Source organism: Schistosoma mansoni (genome assembly GCF_000237925.1).
Source record: "Schistosoma mansoni, WGS project CABG00000000 data, supercontig 0049, strain Puerto Rico, whole genome shotgun sequence".
Taxonomy (NCBI): domain Eukaryota; kingdom Metazoa; phylum Platyhelminthes; class Trematoda; order Strigeidida; family Schistosomatidae; genus Schistosoma; species Schistosoma mansoni.
Genome location: NW_017386028.1, coordinates 91,930 through 118,304, shown reverse-complemented (window position 1 = coordinate 118,304; position 26,375 = coordinate 91,930). Strand labels below are relative to the sequence as shown.

At 35.5% G+C, this 26,375-nt stretch overlaps 1 protein-coding gene across 1 annotated transcript in view; it reads right to left on the bottom strand.

The window, feature by feature from the left end:
- Smp_170130 (fos transcription factor-related) overlaps positions 1 to 24,415 on the bottom strand; it is a gene marked incomplete at both ends in the record, with an annotated part of 58,117 nt that extends 33,702 nt beyond the window's left edge. Inside the window, one exon of the mRNA XM_018790586.1 lies at positions 23,300 to 24,415. Within this exon, the coding sequence (XP_018646104.1) occupies positions 23,300 to 24,415 (1,116 nt within the window). The remainder of the gene's footprint in view (positions 1 to 23,299) is intronic.
- Between the last annotated feature and the right edge of the window lie 1,960 nt (positions 24,416 to 26,375).

Genomic DNA, 26,375 nt, shown 5'->3' with positions numbered 1-26,375 from the left:
TTCAATTATTTTGAACACATATCAACCAAGATCCATCAACTTGAGCTAATTTAGGCTTTGTATACTCAACTAATATCAACAATCAGTCACACAATTCATAAACGATTTCTCTCTACTAAATAGTAATTCTATCTATAACTTAATGATTAAATTCAGTCAATGAAGCTCCTTTGTGTGTTATTTAAAAGTCTATATGATTGATGTGATTTCAAGTATTAAACATATAGGGCACCTGAGATGATAGTGGATCAGTAATTGTGATTATATATATCTGGACGTTAATCCACAAGAGAATTCATGTTGACAAACTATACAACTATAAATGAGATTTCTAAAATAAGTCATCGAATGGTCAAGATAATGATTTCATGAACTGACACATTTTGCTTTGGCCTCCACTAGCTTTCTCCTGACTTATCCCTCTACACCAGCTGTTACCCATAGGGGTAAGCGACGGTTAAGCATAGGTAACATCACCCACCTCGACGATGAGATGATAGTGGCTAAAATTATGTACGAGAATGATTTAATTTCAAGTTGATAGTAAGTTAGACCTGCCAATCGGATTATACGGTTATCGGAAACCTATTGTAATCACTTCTTAATAACATATTCACTGCAATTCTGAAGAGAATAATATTTGATTCTTAGGATAAATCAGAATGAATACTTTATACTCTGTTTAACTACTGTTAATCAATCTACAATAAGTTGTTGACCGAATTAAAACATAAAATTTACAACAGCATATGTAATTGATGATATGCCCCCAAATGCCCTGGTACGGCCGAGAGTGGGGAGAGTCTGCTCTCCCTCTCCAAATGCTCAAACATGGCCACGCGAATATATAGCCTCTACCAGGGAAGTCCTACTCACTGCCTTCTCGTGGCATTACTGTTGTTTACGAAATCGAGAGGACGAAAAGCGAATGTCCGGCGCTTCAACCGGGTTGGTGGATATGGACGATCCATCTTGGGGAGTTGGAAAACCCTGATTCCAAACCAATGGTGCACATGGGCTCCAGTATCCTGAAGGAACGAATGGCGTATGAACCAACTGTTGGTCACCGGCTACCATGGGACTGCATCTCCTCGCGATGCTCCACTGCCTTGTGGACTAGACCTTCAGGTCAAAGGCTCGGGGTGTGGCCCCCTAAGAAAACCACCTGCTTCAGTCTGGGCACCTGGGCAGCATCACAGCCCTCACACAAATCAAATGAGATTTGCGAGGCGCATATTTATCTGGTGCTTCCCTGTACCAATATTTATGTGTTTAAATAAATAAATTGATGATATATCTTTATGCTTGATATCTAAAGATATCCTTCAAAAGAAATAAGATACCTGGGTAGAGTTGATTATAAAAGGGAACTTAGAGAAGGAAATATTTCACTTTCATGAAATGACCCAAAGCGCAAATGAGTAAAATCATTCTAATATACATCTGAAGGATAATCTCAATAGAGAAACTAGAATAGGACTACTACGCAATTATTGATAAATTTCTCAAAGAAATGATTACAGATTAATGAACATTTTCTAGATAAATGATGGTGAATAGTTAGAGAGCTTTTATTTATCCAGCAGATGTTAAACAGTGTTTGAATCATAGTGTGGATTAACTAAATTCTGAAAACTATATTCATTTGCACATTTCCTACTGTTAAACGAGTCTTACTTTAAATGATTCACCGCTCTGTTATGGATACTAACAGCTGATGGAGCATGTTTGTTAAAGATGTAGCAATTTCATTCCGATGAACTGTAAATTCAAGACTATCCTTTACCTCAAGTCTCCTAACATGCGATGACACTGAGTCCTGGTGTTACCCCCCCCCCTTAGATTTGAGACGTCAATATTTAAACAATATTAAGTGATCGTAAAAAGCGACAGCTATACAGCTCGAATAATCCATCTGTAATACTATTTGACTAAAAAGGAGATGGGCTCAAAGCTCCGAAAAAGTACAATATTTCTCTTGGATATGATTAATACTGTTATGTTTTTGGTGGTAAAACTTCTACACTAGTCCCAAGAATTTCACTCTACATTCCCTACTTTAAGCAAAGAATTAAAACGTTCAGCATACAAACAGCACATGTTATATAAACAAAGACATTGATAATTTAGCAACAATAAATAAACATATGTGTAAAGGGAGAGAGAGAGACAAAATGTTAACATTTAATTGATCTAGTGTCTTGCTGATTCATAAATACATACATAAACAAACAAAATACTGAGTATGAGAAAGTGAAATCGATGATTCATGAAAAAAAACGAAATAAAAAAAGGCAGAATGATAAACAAAACAACACAAACAAAGGAATTCTACAACGTATTCAAAACTTGATTCTTGTATCTCCCTTTCAATAGGAAAGAATATTAATAACAAGAAGAACAAAAGATACTACTGACTTCTCAAGATAGGGTTTGTGTGATCAGCCTGGATGTCAACTTGTGTGTGAAGGCTAGAAACAATAACCGGAACTATCTGAGGTACAGTGGAGCATATTTCAAACTTGATATCTGAATTTCGAGTGATTTAACAGTTAGGGAGACAAAAATTTCAACTTTGTAGAAAAGAGGATACAATTTCGATAAAAGTATGACTGAAAATGATGAAATGAGTCCATTTTAAGTACTTTTTTCTTAGGATGCGCGTGTATTGATATAAGTATATTCGTAATGACAAATTAGCCAGTGTACAAATTAGAATGTGACCACTTAAATACAATTAGGTGGAGTTGCAACTACATAGTTTAGACACCACAAGTACACACTTACTATAAATCAAAGTCGTGTGAATTCCTGAAATTATCGAACTCATGATCATGGGCAGATGTGGCTTTAATCATTCAGCAAATAGTCTAATGTAGTAGAAAAATTTCAACTGGTTCAGAAGAAATCACAAATACCATGAACAGTAAAGAAAACCAACAAGGGGAAACTATTACTCACACTTCAATTCAAAAAAAATGCGTGCTTGTGAGGGATGCTATGTATCGTAATTTTTTATTTGAATAAGATTTTGTCTCCTAGATATATGATCTATGATTAACATGTTTGATAACTCTTTGGTGCACATTTAAATGTGAAAAAAAAAGTAAGCCGGTAAGGTGAAAACATAATTCACCCATAATCTCCATAATACGCTAAGTGAGAACTTCTAGAATAACTTGTGGTAGTTCAAAACTTTAGAAACATTTAAACCTACGTGACATGATAACACTGGTCTATACCAATGCTTAGTATCAACTATACAGAGCAGGACATGCATGATAATAATGACCTACTCTTCCTCTAACCATGTAAACTGATAATCTAAGCAGATTTCAGGAACCAATAACAATAGTGTAATTGACATGTGTCTTTAAGTTGTCTCTATCAAAATGTCAAGAATAGAGTATTCTATCACACTGTTGTGAAAATGGTTACTGAAAGTGAAAGACAAAACGTGTTTACTCTCAGTTGTTTAGTCATGATATCAAAACACTATTTTAACTTGGAGTGGTGCGATAACGGATGAAAACAATATCTAAAAGGACATTAAAAAATTCCTCATCGTTGAAATAATTAAAACTTATGTTGCAAATTTACAGCAGACTTAACATTGGGATGCAGAATAGAATCAATCCTGAGGATTCTACACGAAAACGTAATTCAGATGATACAACGAACAATCTGTTAGTTTAAACCAAGTAGATACACAGAACTGCTTTCAATTATGAAAAATATCATATCCTAAATAATTTGGTCTTCATAAATATGAATTTTACTGGAGATTAAGAAAAGAAAAGATGACAAAAAACACATTGTGTTCATGAAATACCAATATGCTGAGCCAAATACTGAAGTACCGTATGCTAATCAAAATGTGACAAACAAACACCATTAATATGAAAGTATTTAAACAAGCCATAACTCACATTAAGTTGTCCACCTTGATGAAAATATTAACAGAAAATAGACAATAAATACTAATAATGTATTGTGATTAAATTGACCCTACGAGTTTCAACATGAAAACGAACAACATTAAGCATGAACATGAATTGGGATGAGAATTAAAGCGGACAGTCAATAAATTGGAATAGGATAATAAATATAGAGTTTCATATTAAATACATCTTTTAAACAACTAAATTGTTAGTAAAATACGAAAAAATCTCACTTTACTACATCATTAGTAACAAGAAAGGGCAAGAAGAACTGGTACCATATTTTAGCTCGAGAATTATGAGATTTCCACTCTATTCCAACTCTACGCAACAGGAAATATTCAAGGTAGGTAATTTGGCTTAGAATGCATAGTGTATCACACAGGTCCTGCAGTCGGTCCAAATTTACAAGATCATTAGCCAGTTTACCTTCGCTAACTATGTTACCGTAATTAGTCTCAACGACAACTACCTAGTAACTTTGAAGATAAATACGAATAAACTTCGTAAACAATCGATCACTGAGTAGTGATCAATGTAATATTTTTCTAGTCCTTTAGTGTTGATAGAATTCTATCGATCATGGACCATATAAACATAAGATTGGTCACTACTCCATAGATTGCAAATATCCCAGTCCTATAGGAGTTCAGTATTAACCTGAGCGGTTCAGTGATAATGTCAGAGATTGTGAGGCTTTTTGACACGGACGAAGATTCAACAGGGAGCATAAGTCTCTCCAATATCCAAAGCACGCCTTGGCAACAAATACCAACCAGTACGAAACCTCGGTTCAGAGTATCCTCTTGGCTATTGTCAACCACTTAGTGAGTAAATTTCCGGCATCACCACATTTATAGTTACCACCATTTACAGACGTGGTTTTTCACTAAGAAGAACAACTTGTAGATTGCTTTATATTCAATCATTGACCACACGACTTCTTTTCTTCGATTGTTTGTCTGGATCAACGACTGTATAAAATATATGGATTAGAAATCCATTCTCGTAATTGACATATATATATATATATATATATATATTGAAAAAGTGTGGTAAAGAAAAAGACGTCAAGAGAAACTATGTTGGGGATGTTAGATCACTAGCAATCGCTTGCTAAACGTCTTATTTTTGTAATCTTATCTTGGAAATTTGAACTTACCTCTTTCACCTCAAAAGCGCCCAATTTTACCTTCAGGTTGTATTTCCCACTTGGAAAGGCCTTAAATGTCATTGGTTTGTTTCCTCTCTGAATACTCTACTTTGTGATGTTTCCCAAGGACATTTTTATACGGTATATATACGCTTGAGTTGTGTGCTTGTTCGTTCGTGATTCCAGCTACTTGTGGAATATATACTTCACTCGGCTGAATCTGTTCTCCTCTCTGTAGTTAGCACGGTCGGGGCTCAGTGAATGGTTTAGCTTGTCTTGTTGTTGTGTTGCTGATCCTTCGTCCTGTCCGCTGATTTTACGTGATATCGTAATCTCTTCAAACGTAGCAAACTATACGATATTTTCTTCATCCATGTGATTCAGCGTATATACAGATTTTAGTGGCCCGATATCTGAATCCAATAAGATCGTATGCATGTTTGTTGTCAAAATATACAACATAGCTATCCTTGTATATAATTATCGACTTAATCTGCGTTAGTGAATATAACGGCATTAAATAAGTCAAATACGAGAATGAATTTCGAATACGTATACTTCACACAATCATTGATCTAGACAAACGATCGGAGAAAAGAAGTGAAGAGAGTGAAGTGAAATGATCCGTAATGGAGGAGTGTGAACCAACTCCATTTAATCAAGCGTCAATCAATATTCATAGTCACGCAAAAATAAGCTACATACATGTGATTATTAGGATAAGAAGTGCACACACATACACTCATATAAAAACAGAGTGGATAAGGGAATAATTGACAAGGTCAAAGTTTAACTTGAGAAGAATGGATAAGCTGGCCTGTCCAGAAGCTAGAACAAGTTATATGGGCCTAACATTGTAACCGACACTACAAGATACATGATATAAATCACTAGCTGATTTTTATAGCTAAGATTCACAAATGAAAATGCTAAAGGTTAATTATTTACTTCTTATTCATAGAAAAAAATTGAATATATGATGATTTTTATCACGCCATTATACTAAACCTACCAAAAAATGGAAAAAAAAGCTGAGGTCAGTTATTGAAATAGGTTTTTGTTGCGCTCATAACACAGCTCCTGACAAACCTTTGCACCTCACGGAAATACGAGAAACGAATAATTCAAATATAACTGTCTACCCAATATATATATATATATCAACTCCGCCTGTAGCTCCTCTGGGGGTTGCTGCCGGTCCCAAGCCCACACAAAGGAGGAGGGTTGGGCATGGGGTTAGCGACCCCATCCCGTAGAAAATCAACTCGCTAAAAAAACGCTAACCAGAAAAAATCATTCAAACCATTTAAACTCTGCCCTGGGAGTAGAAGGAATAATTATGACGTCTCATGATGAAAGCCGAGTTCATTCGGAAGTCATGAGGCCGATGCACCTTCTTACAACCAGAGCAACAATTCTTATAGGTACATGGAATGTCCGGACAATGTGGGAGACCGGAAGAGTCTTCCAAATTGCTGCAGAAATGAGAAAATACAACCTGGAGGTGCTTGGAATCAGTGAAACGCATTGGACGCAGGTTGGACAACAACGACTGTCTTCAGGAGAACTTCTGTTATACTCCGGTCATGAAGAAGAAAATGCCCCACATACACAAGGAGTTGCATTGATGCTGTCCAGAAAAGCACAAAATGCACTTATAGGATGGGAATCTCATGGACCAAGGATCATCAAAGCCTCCTTCAAAACAAAGAGAGAGGGCATTACAATGAACGTCATCCAATGCTATGCGCCGACCAACGACTACGATGAAGACGCTAAAGACCAATTCTACGATAGGCTGCAGTCGATCTTCGAGAAGTGCCCAACCAAAGACCTGACCATTCTGATGGGAGATCTCAATGCCAAGGTTGGAAAGGACAACACTGGATATGAAGACGTCATGGGACAACATGGACTGGGAGAAAGGAACGAAAATGGTGAGAGATTCGCAAACCTATGTGCCTTCAATAAACTGGTCATAGGTGGCACCACATTTCCACACAAAAACATACACAAAGCCACTTGGATTTCACCGGATCACACTACACAGAATCAAATCGACCATATCTGCATCAACAAAAAGTTCAGGAGGACGATGGAGGATGTGAGAACCAGAAGAGGAGCTGATATAGCATCCGATCATCATTTGCTGGTCGCTAAGATGAAACTAAAACTCAAGAAGCACTGGACAACGGTGCGGACAACATCACAAAAGTTTAATACGGCCTATCTTCGAGATGCTGACAAACTCAACAAATTCAACATAGGCCTCAGCAACAGGTTCCAGGCCTTTCATGATCTACTCAATGGAGAGGGAACTACCATGGAGAGCAACTGGAAAGGTATCAAAGAGGCAATCATTTCAACATGTCAGGAGGTTCTGGGCCAAAAGAAGCACCATCACAGGGAATAGATCACTGTTGGTACACTGGATAAAATTGAAGAAAGAAGGAACAAGAAGGCAGCAATCAATATCAGCCGAACAAGAGCGGAAAAAGCCAAGGCACAAGCCGAATACACAGAGGCAAACAAGCAAGTGAAGAGGAGCATCAGAACCGACAAACGTAAATATGTGGAAGATTTAGCGATGACAGCGGAAAAGGCTGCAAGAGAGGGAAACATGAGACAACTGTATGATACAACAAAGAAACTTGCTGGAGATTACCGTAAACCAGAAAGACCAGTGAAAAGCAAGGAAGGCAAAGTAATCACCGACATTGAAGAACAACGAAACAGGTGGGTAGAACACTTCAAAGAACTCTTAAATCGACCAGCTCCACTGAACCCACCCAACATCGAAGCAGCACCCACAGACCTCCCAATCGATGTTGGCCCACCAACAATTGAAGAGATCAGCATGGCCATTAGACAAATCAAGATCGGCAAAGCAGCGGGACCAGACAACATCCCGGCAGAGGCACTGAAAGCAAATGTAGCAGCAACTGCCAAGATACTACACATCCTCTTCAGTAAGATTTGGAACGAAGAACAAGTACCAATAGACTGGAAAAAAGGACTTCTGATCAAAGTACCAAAGAAAGGCGATCTCAGCAAGTGCGACAACTACAGGGGCATCACTCTCCTCTCAATACCAGGGAAAGTCTTCAACAGAGTATTGTTAAACAGGATGAAGGATTCCGTAGACGCCCAACTTCGAGATCAACAAGCTGGATTTCGTAAGGATAGATCGTGCACAGATCAAATCGCAACTCTACGTATCATTGTGGAACAATCAATCGAATGGAATTCATCACTCTACATCAACTTCATCGACTACGAGAAGGCATTTGATAGCGTGGACAGGACAGGCTTCTTCGACACTACGGCGTGCCTGAGAAAATAGTCAATATCATACGGAACTCCTATGATGGACTAAACTGCCAAATCGTCCACGGAGGACAACTCACCGACTCGTTTGAAGTAAAGACTGGTGTAAGGCAAGGTTGCCTACTCTCACCGTTTCTCTTTCTCCTGGTAATAGACTGGATCATGAAGACGTCAACGACTGGAGGAAAGCACGGGATACAGTGGACAGGCAGGATGCAACTTGACGATCTAGACTTCGCGGATGATCTGGCTCTTCTATCACAAACGCAACAACAAATGCAGGAGAAAACGACCAGTGTAGCAGCAGCCTCAGCAGCAGTAGGTCTCAATATAAACAAAGGGAAAAGCAAGACTCCGATGCAACACAATATGCACCAATCAAATTACACTTGACGGAGAAGCTTTGGAAGATGTGGAAACCTTTACATATCTGGGCAGCATCATTGATGAACACGGTGGATCAGATGCAGATGTGAGGGCGAGGATCGGCAAAGCAAGAGCAGCATACTTACAACTGAAAAACATCTGGAACTCAAAACAATTGTCAACCAACACCAAGGTTAGAATTTTCAATACAAATGTCAAGACAGTTCTATTGTATGGGGCGGAGACGTGGAGAACTACGAAAGCCATTATCCAGAAGATACAAGTGTTTATTAACAGTTGTCTACGCAAGATACTTCGGATCCGATGGCCAGACACTATCAGCAACAAGTTACTGTGGGAGACAACAAACCAGATTCCAGTGGAGGAAGAAATCAGGAGGAGGCGCTGGAAGTGGATAGGGCACACTTTGAGGAAATCACCCGATTGCGTCACAAGACAAACCCTCACATGGAATCCTGAAGGTCAAAGGAGAAGAGGAAGACCAAAGAGCACATTACGCCGAGAAATAGAGACAGACATGAGAAGAATGAACAAGAACTGGATACAACTAGAAAAGAAGGCCCAGGACAGAGTGGGTTGGAGAATGCTGGTCGGCGGCCTATGCTCCATTGGGAGTAACAGGCGAAAGTAAGTAAGTAAGTAATATATATATCATTAGTCGGATGAAAACGAAATGAACTTGTTCACACTTTTAGCGTCAATCTTCGATTCCCAGGTAAAATTTCTTTAAATACACAAACTTCAGAAATAACCGAAATTAGTTTGCAAAATTCTTATATATATATAATCTTAAAATTAAAAAATAAGTCAGATTCAAAGTCCTGAACTAATCTTACAGATAACACAAAACATATCTTTATACAGTTTGAATCCCTATTCTTACTCTTATTTAACTAGTCGTGATAATTAACTGATTATGAAAGATTCACCTTAATTTGAATTTGAATTTTCGAAACGTTTTGCTACTAGCTGATTACTGTATTGTTGAATCGGTTCATTACCATCTTATTTGGTATCGATTTTCTACTCAATTATATTAGTGTAGAGCCCTGATGAATAACTCATTGGAAAAAAATTATCACTTCACTCAATTGGTTTTTTTAGTCCTGCAAAGGTATCCAAGACTACAGTTATTTGCTTCTGTTTTATTATTTTATTGATTCATTGATAACACAAACAACTTTTTCAATAGTGTGCCAGAAATATGCACTACACAAAAGATTACGACTTTATGAAGAGATAGAAACGGGAAAGATTGAATGAACAATAAATAAGTGGGAAAGGATAGTATTTAGTAAAATATACAAATCAGTTACAAAATACTAGCAAAATAGATTTCTATTAGCTATGAAGAATGTGAAAAAAACCACAACAAAATAGACACTAGTTTTTACCTTGATTCGAGCGTCTGGCGACGTTTTAAACCACTGGAGTTTAGTGGTTTGAGGGACTATTATTCAAGAAATTGTGATTGACCAACAGATGATACAGTCTTATATTACCATCTGACGACGTCGTGATGACGCTAAAGATAAACCAGAGTAGCATAAGCCATCCGACTTCTTACCATACACAGATTGATCTCATCTACTACCTCTTCACCATAACTCATACAGCTACATTTATAAACATTTCGACTGCTGTTAGTTATGAGTTCTCTTAACTAGAGGGTTTAATTAAGAAGTTTACGTTGTGAATGAACAACATCAGAACTTACTTGAAGTTTTGTTTATTTTGTTGTGCTAATGTGAGATGTGGGAAATTGAACCGATATACTCTTTTATAGAGTCCAAAGTTGTCTAAGACTGACTTCTAAGTGGTATTAATTTTGTTGGTGTTAGCATTAACAGATATTCTCAAATGAGCTTTTTTGAGCCCATATTCATCGACAAGGTGCATTCATAACTGAAAAAGACTCACGATTCCCCCTGAGATCGAAGATAATTAGAAATTACTTTAACGTAAAGTACTTATTGAAGTATTGTTATAAGTATACAACTAAACCGATGAGAACTCATAAATACCAGAAAAATTTCAGTTCATCTTAACAATTTCCCACATACATTTAATAATCAATACATTGGATTAGAATGATTAGTGGATTACCTTGGTGATCAGATTGCATCCGCAAGTAACATTTCAACCAGTCAGTCCTAATCAACATTGAGCCTAGAGATAAATTTGTATTACCCAGAGAACCACACCATATTAGCACGACGAGATGAAATTAACAAAGTGAATAGTGAAGAGATAAAAATAATGTAGTAATCATTTAAAATGAAAAAGATTAAACATTGAGAATACTGATAAATTATATACATATACTAACTCGAATGAGTTAAAAATTGAACTTCTGACGTTTCTTGACTTGGAGTAAATCACTTCTTCAGAAGATATCTTTTCTTACATTTATACTACATCACAAAACATTAGAAATCCAATTTTCCACTCACTGAAACACCACAAATATAACATTATTTTATTATTAATATATCGAATGCTCAACTTATTTGAAATTATCAAGTTAAACCTTGGTAATCATACAAATTCATTATAGAGAATATTGTTCGAAAAGAGGTATGTATGAAGGATTTGTTTGAATATAAGGTATAGAGCACGATTTCGTAGACAACAGACCCCAGCCTCTAGAAGGCATTGAATAGGACTTCCATGTCAGTGGCTGTATACGTGTGACCATGTGAGAGCATTTGGAGAGGGAAAGCGGACTTTCTCTACCCTCGTCAGTACCAGGGCATTTGGGGGCTTCCACTGATGTTTAGCACTGCAATGGACCAGTCAACAAGTCCTAAATAGGACGGAACGTACGTCCTGGATTCAACTGCTAGCCACTGTCCATTTCTGCTTACTATACTCTTTATATCAGGTCAAGCAGCATCGTACAACCTTACAGTTTGTGACCGAACCTTAGGACATAAAAGCTTGCACTATAATAACACATTGATCGATCTGAATACTTTCTTGTCACTTTTCTATATATTTCTTAAGTATAGGAGATTGGTTTTTCGATTAGTTGACTTATTCTATTCTTTTAAGTAAAACGCTTACTTCTAACAACAAAATCAAGTTCAATGAAGCACTTAAGGAGATAGACATAATTTAAATGATTAACTCTGTTAAATTATAGTAATGATAAAGTTTAAATAGAATTATTAGGATATGAATATGTTAATAAACTAGTTAATCAAAACATTTTTGGGTCAACTAGTATCATTATTATCAAACCAGTGAAGAAATATCCTTATATATACTCATAACGTAGCTAACATTGATTTTCGTATCAAGTAAGTTTTGATCTCGAGTACTAATAGAAGTATGATGAAGGCATTTTCACTTCCGGGTCAACTACATCATGAAAGGATACCTATCACTGAAATACCTGGACATGAAACTGAGTCAGGAGTGGTAATAAAATTCTGAGAGCCTGGGCGCAATGCCCAAAGTATGACTAATCGAAAGCACTCAAAAATTACCTTTTTGTGAGTAGTTTTGGACATGTTAGCCACGTACTTTAAAAGCCTTACCGCTAGAAATGGAAATACATCAGGCGAGGTAAGGTGTGCCATTTTTAAAGATGACCTTTTATAACCCTCTTCATCCACTGTGAAGGGGATTTTCGTTACTGGTCCTGGTCTTCAGAGGAAGACACCTTACTGCCGTTATCCTCTGTGCGGTCAGTAGTACGGATTCGTTGTTGAAATCACAGTTTTGCTGCTACTCCCCAACTGGCCTGCCTGATATAATAGAACCTAAAGGAACTAGTCCTGCAGTTAATATAGATCAATTAAGTTATCACAATATATGCAACTCCGACCACCACATCATGAAAGTAGCTACGATCGATTCATATAAATTTGTAATTAAAATAAAGCTCAGAATGAAATCGAAAGTTTTTTTCATAAAAACATAAGATTCTATGGGCAACAAAACCATAAGAAATAACTAAGTTGAAGCTTAAACTTCTAAAAGCTACTCATAGATAATTGTCAATTTGATGAAAGACAACTCTATCTTCCATTGTATTCTCTTAAGCAATAATTAGCTCGAAAATGATCATAAAGATACAGAAAAAGTAAGACAATCGATCCATTAATATCTCCGACAGCATAAAACTAGAATGAAACATATAACAAAGTAAATACTTCGACCATTCCATCTAGTCAATCGACGTGAATAACCATAGTTTTGGCTAGATCTTATACATAAAATAAGAAAAAAACTAGTCACACAAAATAGCTGATAGTTGAAATCAACTGAAAAAATAAACCTTATAAAGTCGGTTATAATAACAAAACCCTACTGTAGGTAGTCAGTCAAATATCAACTAGACTATTTAAAGTCAAAGCTTTAATGTAAGTAAAGTAAAACAGTCCCAGTACAACAAACGGGTAAAACGCTAAATAGTGATTGACAAAACATAAATGAATTTGGTCGAAGAGAAAGAATTTTGCTAAGAAATTTAACAGGAACAATCGAATTCTTTAACGCTGAAAGGCTATTCAAATTAGATCGAAGACAAAACCTATATGACACAAATATGCACATGAGGAATTTCCTCAATATAAGCATAGCACTACAGATGGTGTTTTGGTTTGAGTTGTACACAGTGAAAGATATAATAACTAGATGACCAGTATAGTTTTACTGGGATTTTACCTACTAATCAAAGAGTGAAAAGTTCAGAAAACCTAAATAGTAGTGTACTCATCACCCACTCAAAAATGAATCGTAAATTCCAGAAATGAAACAAAATCATCTAGTGAATACGATCCAAACTAGAAGTTCAACATTTTCTTATCAGTTACACTAGTCTAAATATTTCAATAACACTCCTTTGCTCTAAATAAAAACATGACCAAACACTTATCAAGGTGGTGGCATGCCGGTTAAAGTACTTGACTTTCAACTACTAGTTCGGAAGTTTGAACCCTCTACTCCGCCTAATTATATCTGCAAACAAACGATGAGGCTTAAAGACAAGTACATAAGCTGTATTTGGTAAATGACTATTTAGCAGAGTAGTAGTTAATCTAACGGGTAAATTGATTCATCAATACCCACAATGCCGGTCACTAGAAAATGATGGTCGAATAAACATGTGCACTCTCTTAACACTATAAAAGAAAAACAACAAACACGAATCAACCATTATTTGTAATAACTCATAGTAATCATGAAATTTTGTTGATCTCTGTTTACTTACGGTTTATTTAATCAAGAACAAAGTACAATCCGTGGAAAAAACACAGCAAACAGTGATGTTATTGGATAGGTTGATAGTAATAGTGTTGTTATTATTGCAAATTCATATTGACAAAATAATAATAATGCATTCGTTCTGAATAAACCAAATAATAACGGTTGAAATAACATAATATCAATTCCTTTTCTTCTGTGGATTTTCGTTAACTGCTTACAATCTTAATTCGAGTATTTTAAAAAAGTAACAACTGAGAAATAACGATTTTAAACAAAGTGTTGTGTGTAGTCAATTCTGACGGAAATCAGTAATTAGGACGAAAAAGACAAGTCTGTTTACATACACCAAACAACCAGATATATTCCATAAAATACAGAGGAAAGAGCGTTTCAGTTCAAAAGAAAAAACATAAAATCATCGAAAGGATTTATTTATTTTATTTATTTAAACACATATATATTGGTACAAAAGGGCACCAGATACATATGCGCCACACAAAATAATGAAAGTAGGAAGAGAAAGGATGAAAAGATAAGGCGGACTGAAATGTACAACCAGAAAACTCTTTCAGTTAAGAAAGTTATGACCACTCTTTATGAAGAAAGTAAAAAGTTACAACAGGATCCCCACTGGCTTCTATTCTGAGCCATATCTGATAACGTCTCTAGCCACTGTGTTGCACTATCTCTAGGACCCCAGCCAGGGAGCCGTGAAGGACCAACAGAAGCTAGCCCTTTGCAGCTCTCTTTCATGCCACGACACCATGTCATACACTGACCACCTATCCGCTTTTTCCAACCAGTCCCAGGGTCGGCAAATAATGCACGACGTGGAAGTCTCTGGGACGACATTCGTAAAACATGTCCAAGCCACCGAAGTCGGTGTTTCAAGATGGTGACACCAATTGAATTATCGTCTCTGCGCCCGAACACACGATGCCGAACCTCTGCATTACTAACATGGTGTTGCCACTGGATGTCAGCAATCCTTCGGAGACAACGATGATCGAACACAGAGAGTCGTCTAACATCCTCAACTCGGAGAGGCCAGGTTTCACAAGCATAGAGCAAAACTGCTCTCACCGACGCGTTGTAGATCCGACCTTTTACAGCCAGACTAACATCACGAAGGCGCCAAAGATGGCCCAGATTGGCATAAGCCGCTCTGGCTTTCGTTATACGTGCATCAATCTCATCACTCACGCCACCACCAGCACTTATATAGCTACCTAGATACACGAACTTCTCAACTACTTCAATCTCCTCACCATCCAGGGTGAGTACAGGATGAGAATCCTGCCAGTCTTGTAGGAGTACTTTGCACTTGGAGGGTGCAAAGCACATGCCGTACCTGCGGACACTGATTGCCAACTGATTAAGTGCGGATTGCATGGCTTGAGCATTATCGCACAGTAAGACAATATCATCCGCATACTCAAGGTCGAGAAGTCGTTCTCCAGGCAACATATCCACACCGCCATTACTTACATCCATCAGAGCTGTTTCCAGGATGTCATCGATGGCAAAGTTGAAGAGGAATGGTGAGATCGGGCAACCCTGCCTAACCCCACTGCTCGAATGGAACAAGGGAGAAAGGTGGTTGTATGCCCTCACTCTGCCTGAGGTGTTCGTATACAGGGCCTTTAAGATGTTAATGAACTTCTCAGTCACACCCTTCTTCAATAGACAATCCCAGAGAACAGTCCTGTCCAACGAATCGAAGACAGCCCTGATATCAAGAAACACTACGATTGTTGGCCTGCGATAAGTATGACGGTGTTCTAACATTTGGCGGAGGGTGAAGATGTGATCAATGCATCCTCGACCAGAACGAAAACCAGCCTGCTCCTCGCGAGTCAATCGTTCTCGGGTTTTAAACTAAACTAGTTAGAAACTTTCCAAATTAGATTGTTTGGTGAGAAATAATAAGTCAAGAGCCGCTATAAGTTATTTTAATTGAATTTAATTTTGCTTTAGATTGCTTCGGCAACTTCATTGATCTAGAAGCGGAGCTACGAGACGATAGGGGTTTTCATGAATTGTATTACAGTTAATTCGTTATGACAGTTTTCTTATGTAGGAGTTAATAAACTCTTGTGAATATACATTATCATGTAAGAATATGTTGACAACGATGAGTTAATCTTCAAGCTTCCCTTTAGAGCAAAACTTTCAGGAATGATTAGAAAACTTCTCAACGGTTTTCTTTTTTAATTTATCAGACACTCTCCACATGGCTTGCAAACAAAATATGAGACATCATACAATAAGAATTCCTAATAGTGAAATGTTGGATGTGTTTTATTTCGCTGGAAATATTATTAGTTGAATGTTCCTCCGTCCTATTGAAACTCAAATCAGAAATCGCAGATTCGGAGGTATGTTATTGACCAGACTACCAGGCTATAACACAATAGCCTCCACTTGTTCAACAAAAACGATTTATTTTCCTTATAGGAGCTCGAACTTTTATGATGTCAATATTCAGGACCTAATGTTCAAACACCTACCATATCTAATGAATACGTGGCGGATATTGTGGCTGATAACCTTGTGAGTAAAGTTTCTGAGTTTAAAGAGACAGATATTGGTTTGAATCTTAATGGGAAAGTCAACAATGAAATGCAAACATATTTAACTGACAATTTCCAAATGAGAGGATACACATAACTGCTCATAAAAATAATTGATTCCCAATTTATAGTATCGCATCAATTGAGCACAGCATCATACTCGCCCGTCCAAAAAAGTTTGGATGAAAGTATCGATTTATATTGATTAAATAGAAATACATCTTAATCAATCGAATAACAAATTTAGAAATGCACCAACCGAATCGCTGAACAGATGATCAAGCATACATCAAGCAAACCAATAGTCCTATGCACAAACGTACTGCCCATATGCACACATACATATATGCATACATACGAACGTCTATAACCGAGATATAGAAAGATAAAAATTTTAAAATCTCACTATAAATCAGAAATGAGTCAAACGTTTTAATGAATTCAATGTCCGAATTCAAGGTTGTTGTAAAATATACAGCGCATACAATGATGTGATGGAAAATGATTCTATAAGTGTTTGTCTTATTATCAGTACAACCCGATAATATCACAAATATAGACCATGATGGAATTTATGTACAGTGATATGTAAGATTTAAACGGAAATTTTTCTTCCGATTTAGCAGCCAGTGGAAATCTAATTGGATAATTACTATGCTAAAATTAAATTGGATTATGAATACGAACTAGTAACTGGTATATGTGTTATGAATATATATCCAAATTTCTACGGGCAGGCAGATGAAATCAATCTAAATTGTGGTTGGCCATTGGGCTTTAGCCTAGGGAAATGGCCCGATAAGGTCACATGTCATATGAACACAAATCATGGTATATGTATAGATATATATGCGAATATATTTACACAAACACACATATAGAATAACTGGGACACAAACAACGGACACCGCATGTAGAATGGCGTGCACAAATATATGTAAACGTGTTTATGTAGTATGTGATATGTTCATAAATCCGAATGCATTTACACAGTAAAAACAACAAACACGAACACATGCTTATGTGGTCGTCACTTCATCAAGTAGGTAAGATCATGTTTATAGATTAATTATTGTCCCACTTTTCGGAGCCTCTGATCAACTTGTAAAATAGACTAAATTGGTGTAAAATGAAATTACTAAGACCCGTTTATGAGTATAGGGTATTTTAACGAGTTTCTTTAAATGTAGATGCACCCTTTAAAATTACTGAACATTACTTACTTCGATTGTGAACAGAGTCACAGGAAACAAACTGAAATTAGGATTTTTTTTCTATTAGGGTAGTGATTGTTCAACTAAAATGCTTCTCAGTAAGTCACAACCACCATAGAAGTTTCACCATCATATCACCAAGGTGAGATGAAATCGATAAGATGAATTGCAATAGTCGAAATGATAGTAGAATCAATGATAGTGAAAAATACCAAACATTTAAAAATATGGTTTGAAGGGAAATGATGAGTTCAAGGGAACTTCCAGACTACATATGTCCTCTATTTTCATAAGTCATATTTCACTGAGTGAACAGTTCAGCAGTAGAATTGTCTTATGTTTGGCAGATGTACACCCTCCCTAAGCCACAAATGATGTGAGTTGGTGAAACCTAAGCAAGCATTTTGAATCTGTGTTGAGATTTCGTCAGACACTAACTCACCGGAGCTGTTGAGACTTCAAGAAGATCGAATTAGTCAATGCCGTTAACAAAACGTGGTGATAAAGACCAATCCTAAAGCAACATTTCAGATTGGGAATGAGGATCACATTTCCTAACACAGTCAGATTGTTATTCAAGAAGTTTAGGAGACTGGATTTGCCAATGTCTTTACTAAACAGGACTCTGCCATCGGCGTATTCTCGGTCAATAAATGAGTCTCTTGGAATGCGACAAATCCCTAAAGTCAGATGAAGCCGTTATCTCTTAGATAATATCTATGACGAATCTAGATAAACGTGAGGAGAGTGAATAGTTTTGACAAACGCTGCTGAAGGACCCCAATTCTAATGGCAGTTCACCGTAAGCTCTAACACGACCACTGGGGTCGAGTAAAGACACTTCATAAGGTTTATGTACTTTTATGATATATCTTTCAATGATGAGCATCATGACAAAACGTCCAGATTAGCAGAGTGGAGTGTTGCATTCAGATTGAGGCATACAGTTGAAGTCAGGAGACGATATGTGTGTCTATGGTCTAAAATATTAGCGAAGGGCAAAAATCTATCCAATAGATCAACAACCAGGTATAAAAACAGTTTGTTTTCTTCTGGTTTGTTGTTACCGAGCCCCATTCAGGCCTCGAAAGTACATCCTGGCCACTACATGACGTCCAATATGCACACGCAATACCTCAGCTTTATTGTTATTATTATTAATGGTTTTATTTAATATTATATTCTGGTACAATATAGAATTCTCAGCACGAGGTATTTCAACAAGTTTTTTTCTTTACCAAAAAAACAAAAAAGGTGAAAAAGAAGAAATAAAACAGAGTCTGTACAAATGATCAAATTTGAGACATGCTTAAGAATACAAGTTATTTACTAGGTTTACTCTAACAACCTGTTCGTCATAGAGTATATTTTGCTAGGTAAGGTATTACAGAACTTTTATAGATTTGCTTGCGCGGATGGATTTTAGTGTATTTACGTCTCGTTCTACCAGAAGATATACAAGGTGAAAGATATGAATGAAGTGCATGGTAAGTATTTGATAAGATAACACCTGTCAGGAGTTTGCAAGACTTAAGATGGCTATCCACAAGCATATTAATAACGGCCTCAAAAGATTCACCACACACCTTGCTAACGGCCTTCAGCACTCTCCGCAGTACAGCAAAGTCTTTTCTCAAAAGCCCGGGAAAGAATAATGGAGAACAGTAAAGAATAATAGGTAATATGCAGGAATTTACAAATTGTTTACTTACATTAACAACTAAAGCTTAGGTTGACTGATGAAATCTAAGATGGTTTGGACACTACATCTCAATTCCCCGAAAACAAGAAAGCAATCCTATCATTTAGAAGTATGATATTTGTCGAGTGTTCGATAAAATGATTCATCAGTTTACAATTCGTAGTAAATTATCCACATACAATAACAAGAAGGAACTACCTGTCCTAAAATCTACTTGCTACTTTATCTCTAAGCTAGCAGGACACATGACTGACAATACGGATCCAATGGATTAGTATAGATGGAACTTTGAAGTTAAGCAACTAGAAAATCAGTAAAACTAGATGTCAATCAACAACAGTCGCTTGAAAAATGCAAATGAGACACTTTTTTCAAATCAACAGGATTTTAGGTGTGAGTTTTTCAAATACAGTAGATGACTCAGGAAACCTTCAAATACACCAACCGAACCTGCCCGCTAGTTGATCAGAAAGTTAAAAACCTTGATGACAAAATATTTAGACGGACTGTAAGCTCTCAATATCGGAAGTCAATGTATGTAAAACACTGCGGACATGTGGATACATGTATACTGCTGTATGGATTCACGTTCAATCAACGAACCGTTAGTTAACTAAGTGTAATAAATAGGTGAAAAAGCCGAACATAAGTGAAAGTAATACCGAAACAGGTTGTAATTAAAACATTTAAGAATCTGAATGTCATACACAACGTACTAATCACATATAGATTCCTATGCTAAACTATGAACCATAACCACTGTGTGCGGTAACGCTGATGATAGATGAACGACGATTCGAGTTTGAAAGTTATGCGTCTAGACTACCAAGTTATAGATGTAATACCTACCACATAGTATATATAAGATATCGTCTGACAACTTCAAGACATAAAATTTAAGAATAATACGTACTGGATACAATCAAAGATAATACTCAATATCTAAAGTGAATTTCTACACTTGAATCTAACTTGTAACAATCATGATTCACTATAACGTCATTATTAGAATTATAAAAAATATTAGAATAATTGATTACTCGTGTAAAACAAATTACTCATTAAAATGCAATCATAAAAAGGTTTAATCACCATCAAATTAATTAACTAGTGAACGAAAACTAACTGGCTACTTAAACGATTGATTTTCATTGATTTAATTTAATGTAGCAATGATGGCGGTGAAGAAGTGCAGAAGGAAAGATAAAATATATAATTCGAAATCGTGAAAAGATAATAACGATATAAGAGAAAAGGAGTTGAGAAAAAGAGTTAAGAGATCCTTTCGAACAGATTATACTACAAATGAATTTATTCCTCGTCACAATATTTTTCTTGTTTGTTTACTAACTAGATAGATGAACCTGTAGAGTTAATATAAAGTGGATTCATAAATAGTGACAATAACAACGTGAATATGAAAGACGGTCGAGCAATATCGTGGATTGATTGAAATTAGGCATTGACGCCGTTGGATGACGATTCAGTAGTCTAGAGGCCAAGAGTTCGTGTGAGAGACCAAAGGTCCTGGGTTCCATGCCCACATTCGGGATCGCGGATGCCCTCTACTGAGAAGTCCCAATGCTAAGACGAAACAGGTGTCCAAGTTTTCAATGGTAGTTTAACATTGATCGGTCCATGATTTCAATAAAATAATAACAATGATTATAGTTATAATAGTTGATTGCATAGTACACAGTCTGTAGGAAAATCATGTTCCATGATGAAGGCAAACACAAGTAGATATGATAAAGTGAAGAGTTATATATACTGTCTATCCGAGGTAAAAAATATAAACGAAACTATAATGTTTTAGCAGTTGAATAAGGTAAGTCCTCTCAAACAATTTATTATATAAAGAAATAGAGAAATCACTAACCGAGAATTCCAAAAAGTTAAAATTGACCATACATGTAAGATATGAATTCGATAGACTTAACATAAAGGTCGATAAATAGTGAAAGTAACCATCAAGAATGAGATGATAAATATTGACGAGAAAAACTTCATTGTTTTACTCTATCGGTCTAGAGAACATGACATGAGTGAACTGAATCTCTACGCCTAATGTTGATTGACAAAGTTTTGAAAGATATAGTGTGAGAACATTCGAAAAGTTTCAATCCAACACAGAACATAAGTAATATACATGGTTGAACACTTCACTACCATTAATTTAGTTATGATAACTGGATAGTATGGTTCAGTTTCATCAAACGTTTAGTAAGTTTAAATTTAGCAAGTTATTATTATTATTATTATTATTATTATTATTATTATTGGTATCAGTATAATTGGGGTGAAGAATTCTATGATTATCTGAGAAAAAATTATAGAAGACATTTAAATTTCCAAACTAGAATAACCGACTGAAAGTAAAATGCTTAAACCAGTACACCATCACTCCAGTTGAGAACTAGGAAGCAATAAGAGAATGTTTTATAAAGCCACTGCTATTATTTCGATCCTCTATTACTTCCTTTGAGGTAGCCCTCAATTATACATTTCGCATATTTCTAAGATAAGTAACAACTGTAAGTGACTTGAATATCTTTTTTAGGTTCTCAAACAAAGATGTACAGAACCAAAACATGTATTTTGAAATTTAAAAAAAACTGACCCGTTGAATAAAATGTATTTTATCTTGAGATTATTGGAAAACACATAGCAAACTGTTTTACTATAGGAACAAAATGAATCACTTTTAAGTTGAAAAGAAAGGATCAATCAATGAGGTTGTAAATCATTATTGCTTAAAATGTCTGAAAGGTATGTTACACGTACTGAAAATGAACATGAACCAAATAATCATTGATCCAGATTGCACTGGACAATGTACGTAGTTTGCTCTAGCGAGTTTCCTTATGATTGTAGTAATTGCCCAGTTTGATGATTGCTAAGAATTATAACTAGTAGAGACGTGTTTATTTTCTCTTTTCTGTGATATTTTTTATATTACAATATCTTAGATTGGAGTATTGAAAAACTACTGAATTTTCACACTTAAAAAAGTAACATTCTCTATTGAAAATTACAAAAAAACACGATCGAATTGGTATTTATCAAAGAAATTATTCAATGTAAAAATGTTTGCACTGAGTCATTCAAATGTGTGTTGACTAGAAAAGAAAAAAGATGTATTTCAAGAATCCTACATTTATTAATCCGTTCATTTTATATGAAAGAAAAGATGAAATCTTATTATTTATGCGCTGAGCGCATTTGTAAATTACCTGGTATATATATATATATATATATTGCATTCCCCAAATCACAACAGACGTTTATTTATTTATTTATTTATTTATTTATTTATTTATTCAGTTAACGAAAGATGTCTACAATTAAAGGTGTCTATAGAATAAAACTAGTTAGAATACCTAATGTCAAAGCTAGTAATGCTTAATAAAAAAAGTTCGTCTAATTTTACAACCGTTAAAATACATTTAATTTAATAAGATGCATGTTTGAGCATTAGAAGGAGCCAGATGACACTGTTTTGCGTGTTTAAACTAAAAAAAAAAACAAAGTGTAATTTCAACCATGATTAAACTAATGGATAGGCACTACTTCATAGCTGGATTTCACACTTGTTAATAACCTAAATAGTCGACCAAATGTCAGGTATAAAATGGTGTGCACTGAGATCTTAACGGTTAATAGTTAGTCATGCCAAACAGATGAGTTAATATATTCGTCAATATCACTATCACATGTAAATATTTCATATAAAAAAAGTTTGGTTCTCAACTTATTACATTTAGTCAAAAAATCAAGAAACTTACCGGTTCTTCTTTTAAACTTCGTCTTCCATTTTCGAATGTTTTCCCCATAAAAACTTCAGAAACAACAGGGTCAGATTCGATTATATCTGAAGAATCGCGACCAGACGAAACGTTAGATCCTGTGGAGTGTAATAAACTGGATTGTTTCAATGAAATATTATTATTACGTTCTGTATTTTTAGGTAATTTTACACGATCATCTGATATATTAGTAATCAATTGACGAGTAGTAGAATTACAAGATTCTATAATATCCAATTCTGTGCATGAAGATGTATTTTTCGATAAAACAGACTCTGAAAGATTACCACTGCTAGACGACAAACATATACCAGAATCTGATTCATTTTGTGACTTTGCTGAAATATTTTTAGATGGAGAACAAATAAGAAGAAACTTTTTACACCCATCTGAAGAAATTGATTTATTTTCTTGTGAAAGTGTTGCAGCTGTTGCAGCAAGACGTTTAGGTGTTTGACCAATAGATTTAATTCCAAGCATAGGAGATTGACGTTTATTTGTACGATTCGTTCTTGAAATTGAATTGATTGATAATGTAGAATTTGTAGTTGTACATTCATTGACAGAATGAATTGTATGTTCAAGATTTGTTAAGGATTCATTAACAACAGATTGATTAATGCGTTCATTATTAGAAAGAGTAGACTCCCATAATGCTTTAAATTTAGGCTTACCACGAGGCGTTGATGTAAGTATAGGCGTAGGACTAGTAATTGAATTTGAAGATAAATTAGAACTACATGTAATAGATAATGGAGATAAATTGGATGTTTCTACAGAATTTAAATAATTTCCAAATGATGTAGAACAGACTGATGATGATATTGATGAATTAGTTGTAATGTATGATTTAGAAATATCTTGAGAAGTTGGTGATGAAGCAACTAATACAGTTGAACCATTAGCAGAAACATGAACTGGATAAACTGTCAAACTTGTTGATCCTAAACTCGATAAAATAGGTGTAGTAAACTCAGAATTAGATGTAGACGTAGAATGATGAATTAATTCATTAACAGAATTGCATGTAGAAATGGTAGATCCAGTTGAAATAGAAGTAAACGGAATTGGCGAAAATCGAAATGAATTTGACATTTGAACTGTTGTGCTAGTGGTAGTAGCGGTAGTAGTAGTAGTTGGGATTGAAACACCAGATGACCACTAATAAGCAGGAACAGAAAATAATAATGACTAATAAGTTAATTAATTAATAGATAACTAAGAAGTAAGATGATGACAATTTTCCACTTTCAGACAAATGATAAATTAACTTAGAGGGAATTTAAACTAAAAATTAAAATACCTATTCCAAAATAAACTAAACACAATAAATAAATTGTTGTAATAACAAAAATGATAGTAATAGCAATAATAGTAATATTATTGTTATTATTGTCATTTATAATATCTGAATGTGTAGAAGTTATTGCAGTTTTCTGATCTAGAATAAATCATGAAATTTCAGGAACTTTACAGGTACATTGTTGTTTATTTACTTATATTTATTTCTAAATCCTTCATTTCTTCTTATGCTATATATTTAATTGGTAAGTGACAATTGTGAACTGGCGCCTACTATATTGTTGCCATATGACAAGTATGCATTATACTTACAAATTGATACAATTTCCTTAATTGGCTTATGATTAAAAAAACTAGGAATAATTAAATTTATGAGAAAAAAAATCTAACCTAACCCACAAGCTCTTTTTCATATACATGATTTTATTTATAAGCTATCCGGATACTTAAACCGCAGGTTAGGAAAGGAAAGAGAAAGTTTAAAGTCATTATCTGCAATCAAATGACTAACTTCTTAAATTTTTGGGTTCCACTATGCTTTAAGACTTGCTGGTACAGCTGAATATTATGTAAATTAATCAAACCAAAATCTCCTCCATACAACCTGTTTCAAGGAACGAGGCAACCCTCGCACGATGGACAGCTCATATTTCAGTAAATAAATTAGTACGCATATGTAAAGTTACAACTATAGTATGTTTCATATGTTAAATGCAGACTTAGACTTCATGTAGGTTTCATGCATATTGGCATAATGTATGTATGATTTTATGTAAAACATTTAAACCACTGTTATTCAACAGTAGTTATCACGGAGGTTTTCCTTTCACTATTAAGTAATTTGAAAACGTATTTCAAGCGCTCAAGTGTGAGAACAGATATAAATAATCTCAACTCATAGAAGAGTTAAATGTCGGACCAACTAACTGGCACAATTGTCAAATGATAATCGAAGTTATGTAATGATTTGTGTAGCCTCTGAAAGATTTATATAGGATACGACGCTTGATAGACGAATCAATTGAGAAAAATAAACCAGTTCAAGCTCATAATCTAGTTTTAAAGATATTTAGTCACAAATCGAATTTAATCATGTTCATGGATGTAACTTGCTAAGGAATTCCACCTATAAAGTCAAGGTCACACTTTTAGATAAACAAAATAGTTATTTCGTTCCTTTGTGTGACATTGAAATTGTATACTACACACATAGTTAATGAACGAGCGCGGATGCATCTATTACTTTTTCTTCCTTCGAACCTTTAACATGTTATAATCCCATATTGCTAATGTCATTACTTCAAACGATTGTTTTCCTTCTTACCGTTTCTTTTCTGAACTAAACTGATTTTACGTGTGGGAACTTGTATCGATACACATTTGTGATAGGGTCTATTTTGTTCACTTTTGTCACTGTCAGTCTAATTATATTTTGTTACAACATTTACAGTCCAAGGTACACAGAACTGTAGTCCTAGAAACTGACATTTGTGCCCTAAAATCCCCTGGTACGGACGAGGGTAAGGGAGAGTCCGCTTTCTCTCTCCAAATGTTCTTACATGGTCACGCGTATACAGCCACTGACATGGAAGTCCTACTCACTGCCTTCTAGAGGCTGAGGTCTGTTGTCTACGAAAGTGAGAGGACAAAAAGAGAATGTCTGGAGTATTAATTAGGTTGGTGAATACGGAGGATCCACTTAGAGGAGTTGGAAAAACCTGATTCCTAACCAATGGTGTACATGGGCTCCAGG